Genomic DNA, 16,370 nt, shown 5'->3' on the forward strand with positions numbered 1-16,370 from the left:
TAAGTCAGATTAATTTCCTCTTCCTCGGATGGAGGACTGCATTGATCAAGTCGGAGCAGCAAAGTTTGTGAGCAAATTTGACCTGTTAAAGGACTATTGGCAGGTGCCACTGACGAGTAGGGCACGTGAAATCTCTGCCTTTATTACACCCTCTGGTCTGTACTTGTATTCAGTTATGAGTTTGGCCTGCGTAATGCACCTGCCACTTTTCAGCGACTTATGAACAGGGTTGTCTCCGGTCTGGCCGGGTGTGCTGTTTATCTGGCTAAGGTGGTAGCTATTGATGCTTTTCCACCACCAACTACTAAAAAGGAACCGATGCGTTTCTTGGGAATGATTGGTTATTACCATAGTTTTTGTAGGAACTTCTCTATTGTGGTCGCTCCCTTGACGGATTTGTTGAAAGCCAAGGCTGTTTACGTCTGGTCTTCTCGTTGTCAACAGGCTTTTGAAGATGCAAAGAGGTTGCTTACCTCAACTCCGGTGCTGGCTGCTCCTCGTGTGGATTTGTCATTTACCTTGCAGGTGGATGATAGTCATATGGGGGCAGGTGAAGTTTTGCTGCAAGCAGATGTGTCTGGGGTTGAGAGGCCTGTTAGTTTCTTTTCCAAAAAGTTGAACCATTATCAGTTGAACTATTCGGTCATGTAAAAAGAAGCGCTAGCACTCATATGGGCGTTACAACACTTTGAGGTGTATGTCGGGTTGGGAGTAGTACCTATTGTGGTCTACACCGACCATCCCTTTCACCTTCTTGAGGACCATGATGTGTCCTAACCAGAGGATAATGAAATGGTGTTTATTAGCATTTAGCATTCCATCTCAATGTGCAGCACATCAGGGGGACTGATGATGTCGTTGCTGACGAGCGCTCTCGTGCGCCCTGTTCCTGAATGTCCACGTGACTGACCCCTGTTATTTTATGTTTGGTATTTTCCTGTTCTATCACTCCTGTCTGTTCCCTTCTGGTCTCGTTTTCTTCTTCCCTCTTAAAGGTTGCTTCCTCTGCACAAAGGTTGCTGAGGTCTGGAGAGGATGAGGTTGGCTGGGGCAAGTGGAAGTGTGAATTATGGATTTGGGATGCAGGCTGGGTCTTCTATTAGGATCCAGGGCAGTATTTTGTTTGTGTGACTGGTATGGTGTTCCGGGGTCCTTGTCGGTGGGCGGAGCCGGGAGGGTTGTCAGTGAAATGGGACACAGCTGGGCTCGGGTGTGTCCCGCGATAAATACACCTCTTCCCCATTCGTTGAGGAGACTCTCCATGCAGACACACTGATAGAGTTTGGTTGTGACGTTTTTGTGGCCGTTTTGTTTGTTTGCTTTGGCACCTTTCATCACCCCTCATTATCACATTTATGCACGCAACCACTCACTTACACTACTGATTACTGACTACACACACCATTGTTAATTACTAGCTTTAAGCACCAGCTGTCAGAGCAGCTCACAGATTACTGCACCTGTACATAGCCCATCTATAATTTAGCCCAAACAACTACAGTGAGGGAAAAAAGTATTTGATCCCCTGCTGATTTTATACGTTTGCCCACTGACAAAGAAATTATCAGTCTATAATTTTAATGGTAGGTTTATTTGAACAGTGAGAGACAGAATAACAACAAAAAAATCCAGAAAAACGCATGTCAAAAATGTTATAAAATGATTTGCATTTTAATGAGGGAAATAAGTATTTGACCCCCTCTCAATCAGAAACATTTCTGGCTCCCAGGTGTCTTTTATACAGGTAACGAGCTGAGATTAGGAGCACACTCTAATCTCAGTTTGTTACCTGTATAAAATACACCTGTCCACAGAAGCAATCAATCAATCAGATTCCAAACTCTCCACCATTGCCAAGACCAAAGAGCTCTCCAAGGATGTCAGGGATAAGATTGGGCTACACAAGGCTGGAATGGGCTACACGACCATCGCCAAGCAGCTTGGTGAGAAGCTGACAACAGTTGGTGCGATTATTCGCAAATGGAAGAAACACAAAAGAACTGTCAATCTCCCTCGGCCTGGGGCTCCATGCAAGATCTCACCTCGTGGAGTTGCAATGATCATGAGAACGGTGAGGAACTAGCCCAGAACTACACGGGAGGATCTTGTCAATGATCTCAAGGCAGCTGGGACCATAGTCACCAAGAAAACAATTGGTAACACACTACGCCGTGAAGGACTGAAATCCTGCAGCGCCCGCAAGGTCCCCCTGCTCAAGAAAGCACATATACATGCCCATCTGAAGTTTGCCAATGAACAACCGGGTGAAAGTGTTGTGGTCAGATGAGATTAAAATGGAGCTCTTTGGCATCAACTGAACTCGCCGTGTTTGGAGGAGGAGGAATGCTGCCTATGACCCCAAGAACACCATCCCCACCGTCAAACAGGGAGGTGGAAACATTATGCTTTGGGGATGTTTTTCTGCTAAGGGGACAGGTCAACTTCACCGCATCAAAGGGACGATGGACGGGGCCATGTACCGTCAAATCTTGGGTGAGAACCTCCTTCCCTCAGCCATTGAAAATGGGTCGTGGATGGGTATTCCAGCATGACAATGACCCAAAACACACGGCCAAGGCAACAAAAATGTGGCTCAAGAAGAAGCACATTAAGGTCCTGGAGAGGCCTAGCCAGTCTCCAGACCTTAATCCCATAGAAAATCTGTGGAGGGAGCTAAAGGTTCGAGTTGCCAAACGTCAGCCTCGAAACCTTAATGACTTGGAGAAGATCTGCAAAGAGGAGTGCGACAAAATCCCTCCTGAGATGTGTGCATACCTGGTGGCCAACTACAAGAAACGTCTGACCTCTGTGATTGCCAACAAGGGTTTTGCCACCAAGTACTAAGTCATGTTTTGCAGAGGGGTCAAATACTTATTTCCCTCATTAAAATGCAAATCATTTTATAACATTTTTGACATGCGTTTTTCTGGATTTTTTTGTTGTTATTCTGTCTCTCACTGTTCAAATAAACCTACCATTAAAATTATAGACTGATCATTTCTTTGTCAGTGGGCAAACGTACAAAATCAGCAGGGGATCAAATACTTTTTTTACCTCACTGTACCTCTTCCCCTACTGTATTTATTTATTTATTTACTTATTTATTTTGCTCCTTTGCACCCCATTATTTCTATTTCTACTTTGCACTTTCTTCCACTGCAAATCTGCCATTCTAGTGTTTTACTTGCTATATTGTATTTACTTCGCCACCATGGCCTTTTTTGCCTTTACCTCCCTTATCTCACTTCATTTGCTCACTTTATATATAGACTTATTTTTCTACTATATTATTGGCTGTATGTTTGTTTTACTCCATGTGTAACTCTGTGTTGTTGTATGTGTCAAACTGCTTGGCCAGGTCGCAATTGTAAATGAGAACTTGTTCTCAATTTGCCTACCTGGTTAAATAAAGGTGAAATAAATATATAAATAAGAAATTGTATTTACATTACCTCAGTTAATAAATATATTTTTGTTATTCCTAATCTCCACGTTGTCTCCCTTTTTGTTACGGACTTTGAGCCGGTTCGTGACACATGATACCTTGACTTGAAAAAATGAATTACAGTAAGTGAGTGGGTTTACACCCGGTATCAGAATGATGGTAACGGAACAGCACACTACAGCAAACTACAGTGGAGTATAGTTCTGTACAGTACAGAATAGTAGGATATAGTACAGAAGAGTACAGTACTTTATAGTGTGCTTAACTCTAGTGTGCTCTGTGTACTCTACTGAACTCTATTCTATTGTACAGGACTGTACTGTACTCAACTTTTTTAAACTTTACTGTATTGTGTTCTACACTTCTGTGCTCTGATGTACTGTGCTCTCCAAACTTGTCGAATGTGGACGTCTATGATTTGGTCCTGACTGGACCAAATCGGAACCAGTCCTGGACGTCTGTTTGGGACAAATTGAACCAGACCAAAAATCAACATCCGTGAACATTGAAATGAAAGCCTGTCCGGACCGTACCAAAAAAACATCTGTGGAATATCAAATAACTACTTTTCAATGTCCATGAACACCCAGTGTTTGTCGGTGCTCAGTGGATGCTGGTTACAGTAAATGGAAAGAGAGAGAGAGACCTCACTTGCTTTGCCCACCAGAAAGAGAAATAATTCAGTTGTGAGCTGAACATAACAGTACTAGGTCTACCTTGTTACTTCTGAACTTCCCTTATCCTCATGAAGGAGGGAAATGAGATGTGTTTTTATTTTTGTAACAGAATGACAAGACACTAGGCAATCTTTCTTAAACTTAAAGAAAACAAATAATTTATCCAAAACTAAATATAAATGTATTTATCATATCTTTTAAGATATTTTCAGGTAGATGTTTTCCAATACCCCTTTTCCATCTGTTTGACCAGAAATCAAAGCCTTTGCTTATTCTTAATATTTAGGATAGAACATTTTTTTTAAATGTATACATGACTTCATTTCTCAAAGATATAGACTTGTAGCTTTCATTTGACACGAGATTTGAACTTCACATGTTAGTGCTCATGGGGTCCTTTTACATGGAATTGCCCCATTACAGATCCATGCAAACTGTAAACAGGGGCTATTTTGTGCACTGTGTCAACATCAAAATAGTTACATCAATACTATTCGCTTACCATAGGAATTGCACGGCACATTTAATCTGTTATTGGAAATCATTTTACAGTGGAGACTGTGCATGATAGATTTTCCCATTTCACCAAGCTTTTTTCTTTTAGTGGCTGTCTCCAACTGTGCTTCATCACACGATGCTGACAGCATAAGAACTAGTCAGCCTAAAATACTTAAAAAGTCATTTGGGCGGTCATTGCTTATGGCCTGCCAGCAGAAGGCTTTGCTGCTGCCGATGGGGAAACAGAAGAATGTTTGATCGGTTCATGATTGGAGCTATTGGAACTCTCATAGTCTCTCATAGTCTTCCATAGATCCCAAAAGGACTGGACATTCACTCTGAACAGTTGGCAGTCTGAGTGGTACGATGTTGCTACCTAGGAGAGGATTCGTGCCACTATCTTGGTGAATGGGGTCAGTTGCATGGAAGGCGATGATTCGCTATGTTTTGGCTTTCATATTGAGGTCTTGTGATATGAGGATTACCCATCATCAGCCCTGGTGTCAGGTTATGTAATACCAAATAGCTTGACTTAAACCACAAACCCACCGTAGGAGTGAAAACCCAGCATAGAAGTAAGAACCCAGGGAAACGGTAAGAACCCAGCATTAGGAGCTGTCTCCCACCTTTGCAACAAGGATTAGGACTAGGCTACATCACATAGACTCAGAGCCTTTGTCCTGATCTCAAGGAGCATAATTGGGAGTAAGGCTCTACTCTAGTCTGGTATGACCAGTGACAGCCATTGTGATATACAGTAGTTGTTTGTGACAAGTATACTTAACCATTCCATTTTTAAAGCAGAAAATATCAATTTCTTTCAAACTGTCATACATTACTATGTCCCACAGATGCTAGTTCTTAGAATCCCTCCCCTGTATTACTCACTGGTTATAATATCAATAATGGGAGAAGGGAGGCTACAGTAGGAGAACTCTGTGCCAAATTGTCTCCTCTGGAGGCCTCGTCCTCAGGGTTGGGATGAGTTCTAATTCTTCACACAGCTTCATAACGCCCCAGAGATGGTGCACTGACCCGTCAATCAGACTGTGAAATGTATTGAATAGTAGTGTCATCCAAGCCCAGGAGGCCCGCCCGCCCGCCCGCCTGCCTATAGTAGCATCCACGGAGACTGAAGAGTTCTGCCTCCATCTCTCTCTAACACTGCTGTCTCTTATACACTGCTGTCTCCTATTGATTTTCTCTCCCTGTAGCTGGGTTCAGCTGATCTGTTCCTGGGTATAATCTTCTCATGCTATTTATCCCAGGGATGCGTGGTGTTGTTTTTCATTGCCAGACACAGGGGTGACCAGGGTTAAAAAGCCAGATGAATGGGGATGAGATGTACAAGGCATGAAATCATGTCAAATTCATTTGGGTCACGCACTCACAAATGACAGACCAGAATTAAATAAAGAAAAATAGGCATAAGTGCTTTTTGCATGCTTGATTTAGCCTCTCTATTTTCATTCTGTGCCGCCAGGTTGAGGGTAACACAGCCACTGTGGCACTCTGCTGTGAAAGAGACACCCGTGCTGTCTCCCAAATTACACCCTGTTCCCTATGTGGCCTGGTCAAAAGTAGTGCACTACATAGGGAATAGGGTACCATTTGGGACAAAGCCCTCGTGTCACTACTGACCCACTTCTTGCTTTCTCTCTCTTCTAATTTTTTTTTACCACCACTCTATTCGGCTCGCTCTCCCTTCGAGCTAAGCACATTGAGTTAACGTGCAGAATTTGTCATTTCGTGAGTGCGTTACATAATCATTTGCCCTTTCCGAACTCGAAGCTGGTCAGTGTTAGGAGAAAACAAAGGAGTCGAGCCTCAGACACTGTAGCTTTGCTAGCCAGCTGTGATGCAGAGGGACTGCTCTGAATTCCGATCTGGCATTTGGCAGAATTAGCATGTTGCCAGATGATCTCATGAGGATCTGTTTTGCTTTCCTCTGCCAGTCTTGTGTGGCAGGGCTGTGGAGAGTAAGGTCAGCCGTGTGGCTTTAGACTGGGTGAGGCTAACGCTGGATGCCTATGGGATGCAGCCCCCTGGGTACGATGGACCTCAGAGCTGTGTTTATGCTACAGCCAGTTACCATTATGAACATAATGAAATATAGATCTGAAACTATTATCGTCCTCATCACTTAATTCATATGACACCAACTGCACTGTAATATTGGTCATGGGTACTTATTCATTAAGCTTACTTACTTTCGCCTCTCATCGTTGTGATCCCTGCCTGTTCTGTGTTCTTCAGACAACATCTGGAATGACCCGAGTCTTGATCTGGACACTGACCTGCCGTCAGGGTGGCGCACCATCCGGGACAGCACTGGCACATACTACTGGCACGTGCCTACAGGCACCACACAATGGCAGCACCCATCCTACAGCAATGAGGAGGAACAGAGCGCCGTCAATGGCATCACTGCCAAGGACCTCAATGTTAGGGTTTTAATTTCAAAACACAGTTCAGTCCTGCTGTTTGAATTTGGCTGCTTTATACTGAAAGTGGTTTCATCAGAGAGGAAAGGATCACACTTCTAATAATGTCTCATGTCCTATTTTCCAGAGCCTGGAGGCTGGTGGCAGACGTGGATCAAGGGCAAGGCTGACAGAGAGCCCAGTGGCCTCCGTAAATGACAGGTACTCCTTCAAAATCCTCTGCAGACCCACACCAACACTCATTCACCTTCACAAGCACTGTAGCCTTGTTACAAACTTGTTCAGGCCATCCATGGTAGAGTATTGAGTACTACACAATTAAACTCTGTGCCGAAGTTATTCTACAAGGTTAATGGGTCGATGAGGGACATTAGTATCACCTGCATATCCGGATGCTTAGGGAGCTCTTTGAAATCAAATACATTGGTTGTGTAATCAAATGAGAGGGTTAGTGCATGGGATGTATTCTCTCTCTTTGAATCTGTTTGATGGCAAAAGGGCTCATGATGGCTTCACTGGCCCGGGAATGTGGCAGACCACATATCCCTATGCCTCCCGGAACACTACCCATTATTCCATTCTCTGTGTTCTGAGCAGAGGCCAGATCTGTACGCCTGCCTTATCGGGAATGGATAAGTTCTTTGAAGTGTCATGTGCAGATGGGACAACCATTTAAGGTCCTAGTTCTGCACCAAACTACGTCATATCGTTACAGTCCAGCCTTTGTAACATAATCTGAATACATACAGGCAATTACGGGGAAAAAATCGGTCCAATATAGTGCCTGAAGATAAGTCTTAACCATCTGTCACACAAACCAGTATTCTAAGGTTTCTTTAGCATAAAGCAAAGTACAACCTGTTTGGTCATATCTCCTTGATGGTTGTTCATAAGTTCTTTAACATTACATATGGCTGCCTTGCTTTTACCATTAAGGGTAAAAGCACTCAACAATTCAATTATCAGGAGTTATTCTGGCAGCACCTTGAGGCGCACTGTGTCCTGTAACATGTAGAGGTTGTTGAATCCGCCAATAAACACAGTCTCTGCTGCAGTGGCGATGTGTAGAATCAGGATGCATTTGACACATGGGAGCTTAACATTCTGTATGGGCAGAGGTTGTGGAGAATAGTGAAACTCAGCTCACTGAGCATAGCATCAAGAAATCCATAGGTCTTATAATGGACATAATCATATCCTGCTCTGCTTCACCAAAGAGTGCAATGGAAAGGGAGGGAAGAGTCTTGACTCAGTGGCCTCCTGGTTGCAGGAATAGCAGCCCTTGTGATTGTCTCCAGTCAGCTGTATCAGAGGGCTAATGAGAACTCCACCTCTGAGTCAGTCGGCATGAGGTGATCAAACCAGCTCTCTGTTTGTTTTTAATCATCCACTGCTCACTCAACAGCTGTTTCCATCAGTGGCAGGCAAGGGCTTTACTTTCAAAGTCAAACACAAACAGATAATCAAAGGACTAGGTGGTGACATATAATACAATATTCCACACAGCATCATCCAGGGCAGCAGTGAGGGATGCAGAAAAGGCTACCATGTCATTTGTGCTGTCGTGGTGGTAATCCTTCATGTCATTTGACTGTTCTGCTAATCTCCCACAGGATCTCCTGGCAGGACGATTATTTCTGCACCAACATGGATCCTGACTCCAAGGTAGAGTGGGCTACGACGTCCAAATCCCTCTCCTTCTGCAGAACAGCATGTTCTGACCAATAACATCCATAAAACCAGATTTCTCCATTTCTGTCACCTTATTGTAAAACGTTTTCTTTCATATATTCTAGCTGAATCAGAACTCTAACAGTATTTGCCGTCATGTATTCGTTGAGGGTTAAAAGAGGACACCTTTTTTTATGTAAGCCCTGGTCGATAGTTGTTTTTTGGCCCAGGCTAGGCAGCTCTTAGAGGAGTTCATAGACCATGTCCACTAAAAGGATTTGAGAGTTATCTTTGAAGTCACAGTGAGGAGCAGTACTGATCGAAAGTCGCTTAATGCATTTCGTGGATGCATCGTGTTGATATACTGTAGATGCTGAAGACACTTAACCTTTTATACTGTACGTGATCGAAAAACACTGCGTATCCATGCGCATCTCTCTCTTACACTCTCTGCTTATTCCCTTTTCTTTCTGCCTCCTCCTCACCTCTACCATCCACTCCTCTCCGCTGCCTCCTGGGCCCTGTTGGCGTGGTGTGGTGTGGTTGTCTTGGTCAGTGTTTTGCGGTGCGCTCCCTGGGCTGGGTGGAGATCCCAGAGGAGGAGCTGACCCCGGGGAAGAGCAGTCTGGCTGTCAATAACTGCATCCAGCAGCTGTCCAGCAGCAAGGCTGAGGGCCGCGATGCACTAGGCGCCTGGGGAGAGGTAAGAGGAGGCGGGGGGGATGGGGGGGGGTGAGGGGTGAGGGAGTAATGGTGGGTGGTGAAGTAGAATACAGTAACATTACTTGTTTATTAGGTTTTGTTTTAGTTTGGTCTATTGTACATGGCTCATTGTGCAATTGTTTATTGTGCATTACTCCTTTAAATTAAATCATTAGTAGCCTTGAGAACCCTCAGTACCTCATACGACCTTGTGTTTGGTCCAGTACATGTGAGCTTGCAGTTTGCAGGCCAGATTACCCTTACTGCCACCATAAAGCAGTCCCACTGGAGCCCCCCCTCCACCCTGTCATCTCTGTCTCTCCCAGGGCCAGGACATGATGATGGTGCTGAAAAAGGACACCCTTAGCCTGATGGACCCAGTGGACCGCAGCCTTATCCACTGCCAACCTATCATCAACATCCGTGTGTGGGGCGTGGGATGCAACAACGGCAGGTGGGCCAACCTGGGGATCGTATGGGCAAATATCCCCAGTCCTCTCGCTCCCTCTCTTTCTTATGGACAGTGTTTATATAATGTAATCTCGGTTAACCCAGAAGGAAAATATCACATCATTTGGTCAGCTGTGTGATTTATTTCTGGGTCCATAGGTGTTAGAAATTGGGAGTTCCGGTTTTACGAAGTCTCCTCCCTCGCACGAGTAAACTCTCAGCCATAGCTAATTTCACCACACGCGTGAAGTTCCCCCGACCTGATATGTACAAATAATCAGTGACGAAAACCCAAACAACGGAACTAGTGCTGCTCATTATCCTACACGTTCCATCCTGTCTACGAGAGATGAATATATCTGTAGTTACATTTTGAAATACGGTATAATATGGTGAACTGACCAACTAAGCACAATTCTCTTGGGTTGATAGTTCAGGAAAGACTGTTTAAAGTTTTTGTTATTGCGTATACTTGATGATATGGAAATATTCCATTGAGTGAAGAAAGTCAATGATTTAGATGATATTGTTTTTATATGGGCTATACAGCCTTGAGTAAGGTTAGTTCTTCTGGGTCACAGATGTTTATGGCCTATTGTAATACACTGGGAGCTCATGTTGAGTGGATTTGAGGGCAACTATATTTTCGTCTACGCTCTTGGTGGAGAACATTCAGGCATTGATCTGATGGCAGTGTCAGTAGAACTACATCTAAGTAGAATGGAATAGCCCCGAGGAAGAAATGTGACAATGATAGAAAATACTAAGGATTTGAAAAATCCAAGACTGAAACTACTGAAAATAAGTCAATATATAGGTGCAACATTTTTACACACAGTAGGCTATATTGTGTTATGATCATAGTTGTAAACCAATGCAACAGATTTGTCTCATATTTGAAGTAGTTGTAATAATTAACTTTCTTTCTTTTTTTAACTGCCACTCATGAAAACAGAGACAGGTAATCACTCTCTTCTTGGTCAACTCATTTTCTGCTGACGTGCCATTTGTGACTTTGACAGCTTGCATCATGTTCTCAAGTGAACGCTTGGTGTCTCGGTAGGTTCTGTGTAGTTTCTGTAGTCATGCTCTAGTGTCTCATCGATAATGTAACGTGCTTCTGCCGACGTGTAATGTACTGTATGTGAATGCCTGCCCTGTTTCTCATGCATGTTCAAAGGACCCCCAGTCCATTTCCTTCTCGACTTGTAGTGACCCTTGTTTCTTACGCAATGTGCTGTTCTGTCCTTGGCTCACAACAAATGCCCACTCAGCACTATCCCAGACTCTTGTCTTGCCAAATGATTACTGCTGATGATTGATCTATAAAGTGAGATTCATAATGGTATATCTACCTGAGGGTAAATTCAGCTCGAACAGCATTTTAATCAATTAATCAATTTGAATCAATTAGAAGCCATAGTGACTGCATTCCTTTGAGAGCCAAGTGGAGGACGCATCAATGTGTAAATTCATCTTACAGGTTTTCTACTACAGTTGAATGGGCCTTTTTTTTAGACGAATGGACCAGGAGAGATTGCTGGGTCGTGTCCAATTGATCAGCTCTCCTGAGCCTCTGCCAAGTCGCACTCCTTTCAACTGTGCCAGCCTGAGTTAAACTGCAAAGTCGCACCTTTCTCTGTGACAAATACTCCCCATATACAGTGCCTTCAGAAAGTATTCCCCTTGCCTTATTCCACATTTTGTTGTGTTACAGCCTGAATTCAAAATGGATTAAATATATATTTGTTCTCACCCATCTACACGCAATACCCCATAATGACAAAGTGAAAACATGTTTTTACAAATTTACTGAAAATGAAATACAGAAATATCTAATTAACATAAGTATTCACACCCCTTCTAACACACATGTTAGAATCACCTTTGGTGTGAGTCTTTCTGGGTAAGTCTCTAAGAGCTTTGCTCATCTGGATTGTACAATATTTGCATATTACTCTTTTAAAAATTCTTCAAACTGTCAAGTTCATTGTTGAAGAGCCATTTTCAATTCTTGCCATAGATTTTCAAGCCGATTTAAGTCAATAATGTAACAACGCCACTCCGGAACATTCAATGTCGTCTTGGTAAGCCTTGTATTTTAGGTTATTGTCCTGCTGAAAGGTGAATTCGTCTCCCAGTGTCTGTTGGAAAGCAGACCGAACCAGGTTTTCCTCTAGGATTTTGCCCGTGCTTAGCTCTCCCTAGTCCTTGCCGATGACAAGCATACCCATAACATGATGTAGCCACCACCATGCTTGAAAATATGAAGAGTGGTACTCAGTAATGTGTTTTGTTGGATTTGGCCCAAACATAACGCTTTGTATTCAGGACGTTAAGTTCATTTCTTTGCCCAGTTTTTTGTAGTTTTACTTTGATGCCTTATTGCAAACAGGATGCATGTATTGAAATATTTTTATTCTGTACAGGCTTCCTTCTTTTCACTCGGTCATTTAGGTTAGTATTGTGGAGTAACTACAATTTGTTGATCCGTCCTCAGTGTTCTCCTATCACAGCCATTAGGCTATGTAATTGTTTTAAAGTCACCATTGGCCTCATGGTGAAATCCCTGAGCAGTTTCCTTCCTCTCCGGCAACTGAATTAGGCAGGACGTTAGTTACTATCTTTCTAGTAACTGTTTGTATTGATTCACCATCCAAAGTGTAATTAATAACTTCACCATGCTCCAAGGGATATTAAATGTCTGCTTTTTTATTTTTACCGATCTACCAATAGGTGCCCTTCTTTGCTTGGCATTGGAAAAACTCTCTGATCTTTGTGGTTGAATCTGTGTTTGAAATTTACTGCTTGACTGAGGGACCTTACAGATAATTGTATGTGTGGGGTCCAGAGATGAGGTAGTCATTAAAAAAAGAATGTTAACTTCTATGGGATCGCCCCCATAGGGGGTGTTTCCTTTCAAATGGTATCAAGAATATGCATATCCTTGCTTCAGGTCCTGAGCTACAGGCAGTTCAATTTGTGTATGTCATTTTAGGCGAAAATGAAAAAAAGAGTCCAATCCTTAAGAAGCTGTACATTATTCTTGCACACAGAGTGAGTCCATGCAACTTATTATGTGACTTGTTAAGCACATTTTTACTCCTGAACTTATTTAAGCGTGCAATAACAAAGGGGTTGAATACTTATTGACTCGAGACATTTCAGCTTTTAACTTTAAATGAATTTGTAAATATTTCTAAAAAATATAATTTCACTTTGACATTATATTATTGTGTGTAGGCCAGTGACACAAAATCATAATTTAATACATTTTAAATTCAGGCTGTAACAACATTTATTGGGGGGAAAGTAAAGGGGTGTGAGTACTTTCTGAAGGCACTCTACTCCTCGCTTTTACTGTATTACACCCAAACGAAAAACGTGGATTATGCAGGATCGGCTCCAAGCATAAGCGACATAAGCGGTCACTAAGGGCCCCCACTCTCAAATTACTGTTCCGAGTTAGAATAGTAGAATTCACAAGGTGCAATTTCGAAATTTGTTTGTGCATCAGCAGTTTTTCTCTTATGTCAGTCACTGACAGTCACTCAATTAGCCATATCAGCTAACTATTTTTTTATTGGTATGTTAGTCTAGCCAGCTATCTAAACTTGTAGTAATCATGGCCGAATACCGATCGGGCGTGCAGGGCATGTGCCCAGGGGCCCTGACCTCCAGGGGTGCCCCTATTGATTGTGTTAGTTACTCTCACTCAGCTACAGTGAGGGAAAAAAATATTTGATCCCCTGCTGATTTTGTACGTTTGCCCACTGACAAAGAAATGATCAGTCAATAATTTTAATGGTAGGTTTATTTGAACAGTGAGAGACAGAATAACAACAAAAAAATCCAGAAAAACGCATGTCAGAAATGTTATAAATTGATTTGCATTTTAATGAGGGAAATAAGTAGGAGGAGGAATGCTGCCTATGACCCCAAGAACACCATCCTCACCGTCAAACATGGAGGTGGAAACATTATGCTTTGGGGGTGTTTTTCTGCTAAGGGGACAGGACAACTTCACCGCATCAAAGGGAAGATGGACGGGGTCATGTACCGTCAAATCTTGGGTGAGAACCTCCTTCCCTCAGCCAGGGCATTGAAAATGGGTCGTCGATGGGTATTCCAGCATGACAATGACCCAAAACACACAGCCAAGGCAACAAAGGAGTGGCTCAAGAAGAAGCACATTAAGGTCCTGGAGTGTCCTAGACAGTCTCCAGACCTTAATCCCATAGAAAATCTGTGGAGGGAGCTGAAGGTTTGAGTTGCCAAACGTCAGCCTCGAAATCTTAATGACTTGGAGAAGATCTGCAAAGAGGAGTGGGACAAAATCCCTCCTGAGATGTGTGCAAACCTGGTGGTCAACTACAAGAAACGTCTGACCTCTGTGATTGCCAACAAGGGTTTTGCCACCAAGTACTAAGTCATGTTTTGCAGAGGGGTCAAATACTTATTTCCCTCATGAAAATGCAAATCAATTTATAACATTTTTGACATGCGTTTTTCTGGATTTTTTTGTTGTTATTCTGTCTCTCACTGTTCAAATAAACCTACCATTAAAATTATAGACTGATCATTTCTTTGTCAGTGGGCAAATGTATAAAATCAGCAGGGGATCAAATACTTTTTTCCCTCACTGTATTATTAACATGACATATCAGCCTTAGTAACATTTGTAGAATTGCAGGAAATTTGCTTTAAAACTGCAAAAATGTCTCTCCACTCTGGAGGCTGCGGAGGGAAGAACGGATCATAATAATGGCCAGAACGGAGCAAATGGAATGGCATCAAACACCTGGAAACCATGTATTTGATACCAATACCACTAATTTGGCCCCAGTCATTACCACAAGCCCATTCTCCCCAATTAAGGTGCCACAAACCTTCTGTGCTCTCCACCCCATGGTAAAATGGGTATAATTGCAAGAAATTAGCTGTAAAACTACCAAAAAAAATTATCTCTGCCCCATGGCAAAATGAGTAGAATTGCATGAAAGCTTACTTTAAAACTGCAACATTTTCTCTACTCCCCATGGCGAACTGTGTAGAATTGCACGAAATTGACTTTAAAATGGCAAATGTTCTCTCCACTGTCAAGAGGGGGGCCTCTAAAAGGTTTTCCCCGCTAGGTGGGGAGGCCCCACAACCAAATCTTGCTTAAGGCCCCCAAAAGGCTAGGGCTGGCTACGTCTGTCAGGAAATAGCTGTCATTCCACCCTGGTCAGAATACAGAGTATTGTATACACACACGGCCTCAGATGAAGGCAGGCAGATTCACTCTTTTTTTGTGAGGTGGTGGCGAGATGCTGTGTAGACAAGATCAGAGGACATAGTGGCCTGCACTGACTGCCAATCTGTTTGAGTGGTTCCCTGAGATTTAATAGAGAGGAAGGATCCCACCCTAGCGTTTGTGGGCCCACCTTCGATGCCAAAGGGAAGCCCATCTGTTATTCCCTCTTTTCCCTCAATAATTAAAAAGCTGCAGGTCTCTTAGTTCTTTTCCCAGGCATCGGCATATTCTGGTGCACCAGAGTTGTGGGCTATAAAACAGCACTGTTGCTCAAGATCATTTCAAGATCATTTCAAAACTCACTAAGGATGTTGTAGAGAGAATTACACACGTAAAGCCACATAAAGCCATCAAACTGCGACCACTGAACTTTTCCCCAATTAGCAACTGCACATGGCACACAGAACAGTTCTTTATGAGCGAACTACTTGTCAGATAGTTTACATTACAATGTCAGTGGAGTAACTTTGCTCTGATATGTGATTATAGTGTAGAAGAGATCGTGAATCTCTTGTCCCTTTTCTGATATTAGAAATTGGTGACAGGGCGACGTATTCCAAGTCCCTGTTCCTTAAAGTCCTGAGAACAACGTCTGTCCATATGCATCACTGGTATTTATAGACCTGACATCTGACACGGCCTGCTCCTATCAGCTGCTGAGGGACACAGCCTGAGGTCACAATGTGTTGAGCCAGAATGGAACTGATAGCATCGATGTTGCGAGAGCCTGTGCTGTCTTCAGTGCTCAGTTGCTTAGTCGTTTGATGATTGTGCATTTTTATCAAACCAACGTGATGCTGACTGGTGTACCATTGGTTTCAGTTCAGTGGACCAACGCGGCCATGCGGTACAGTAGTTGTGCAGAAGAAGCAATAGTTTGATGTGTCACGTGTATTCAATATGGCTTTGAATTCCATTCCATTCATGCTAATGCTATTATCTTGTCATACACACAGTACCAGATCACCAGATAAATTGTGAAGTTGGTTAACTTCCCCACAAACCAGACATATAGATTCTCTGTGTTAATCTTTGCTTTTGTGTTCTGTACCGTTTACAGAGACTTTGCCTTTGTGGCCAGTGACAAAGACACCTGTATGCTGAAGTGCCATGTGTTTCGCTGTAACGCCCCAGCAAAAACCATCGCCACAGCTTTGCATGAAATGTGCTCAAAGGTAACCAAAGGT

At 43.0% G+C, this 16,370-nt stretch overlaps 1 protein-coding gene across 5 annotated transcripts in view; it reads left to right on the forward strand.

Moving 5' to 3' along the window:
* The window catches only part of LOC106602929 (amyloid-beta A4 precursor protein-binding family B member 3), a 35,888-nt gene that overhangs the window by 14,794 nt on the left and 4,724 nt on the right, over positions 1–16,370 (forward strand). For 3 of the 5 annotated variants that reach the window (XM_014195946.2, XM_014195945.2, XM_014195948.2), the window contains 7 exons: positions 6,877–7,064; positions 7,192–7,265; positions 8,678–8,729; positions 9,292–9,438; positions 9,764–9,891; positions 10,843–10,848; positions 16,244–16,358. In XM_014195946.2, coding sequence (XP_014051421.2) covers positions 6,877–7,064; positions 7,192–7,265; positions 8,678–8,729; positions 9,292–9,438; positions 9,764–9,891; positions 10,843–10,848; positions 16,244–16,358 — 710 coding nt within the window. The remainder of the gene's footprint in view (positions 1–6,876; positions 7,065–7,191; positions 7,266–8,677; positions 8,730–9,291; positions 9,439–9,763; positions 9,892–10,842; positions 10,849–16,243; positions 16,359–16,370) is intronic. The other 2 variants (XM_014195947.2, XM_014195949.2) reach the window with 1 other exon arrangement.

Source organism: Salmo salar, chromosome ssa04, assembly GCF_905237065.1.
Source record: "Salmo salar chromosome ssa04, Ssal_v3.1, whole genome shotgun sequence".
Classification (NCBI taxonomy): domain Eukaryota; kingdom Metazoa; phylum Chordata; class Actinopteri; order Salmoniformes; family Salmonidae; genus Salmo; species Salmo salar.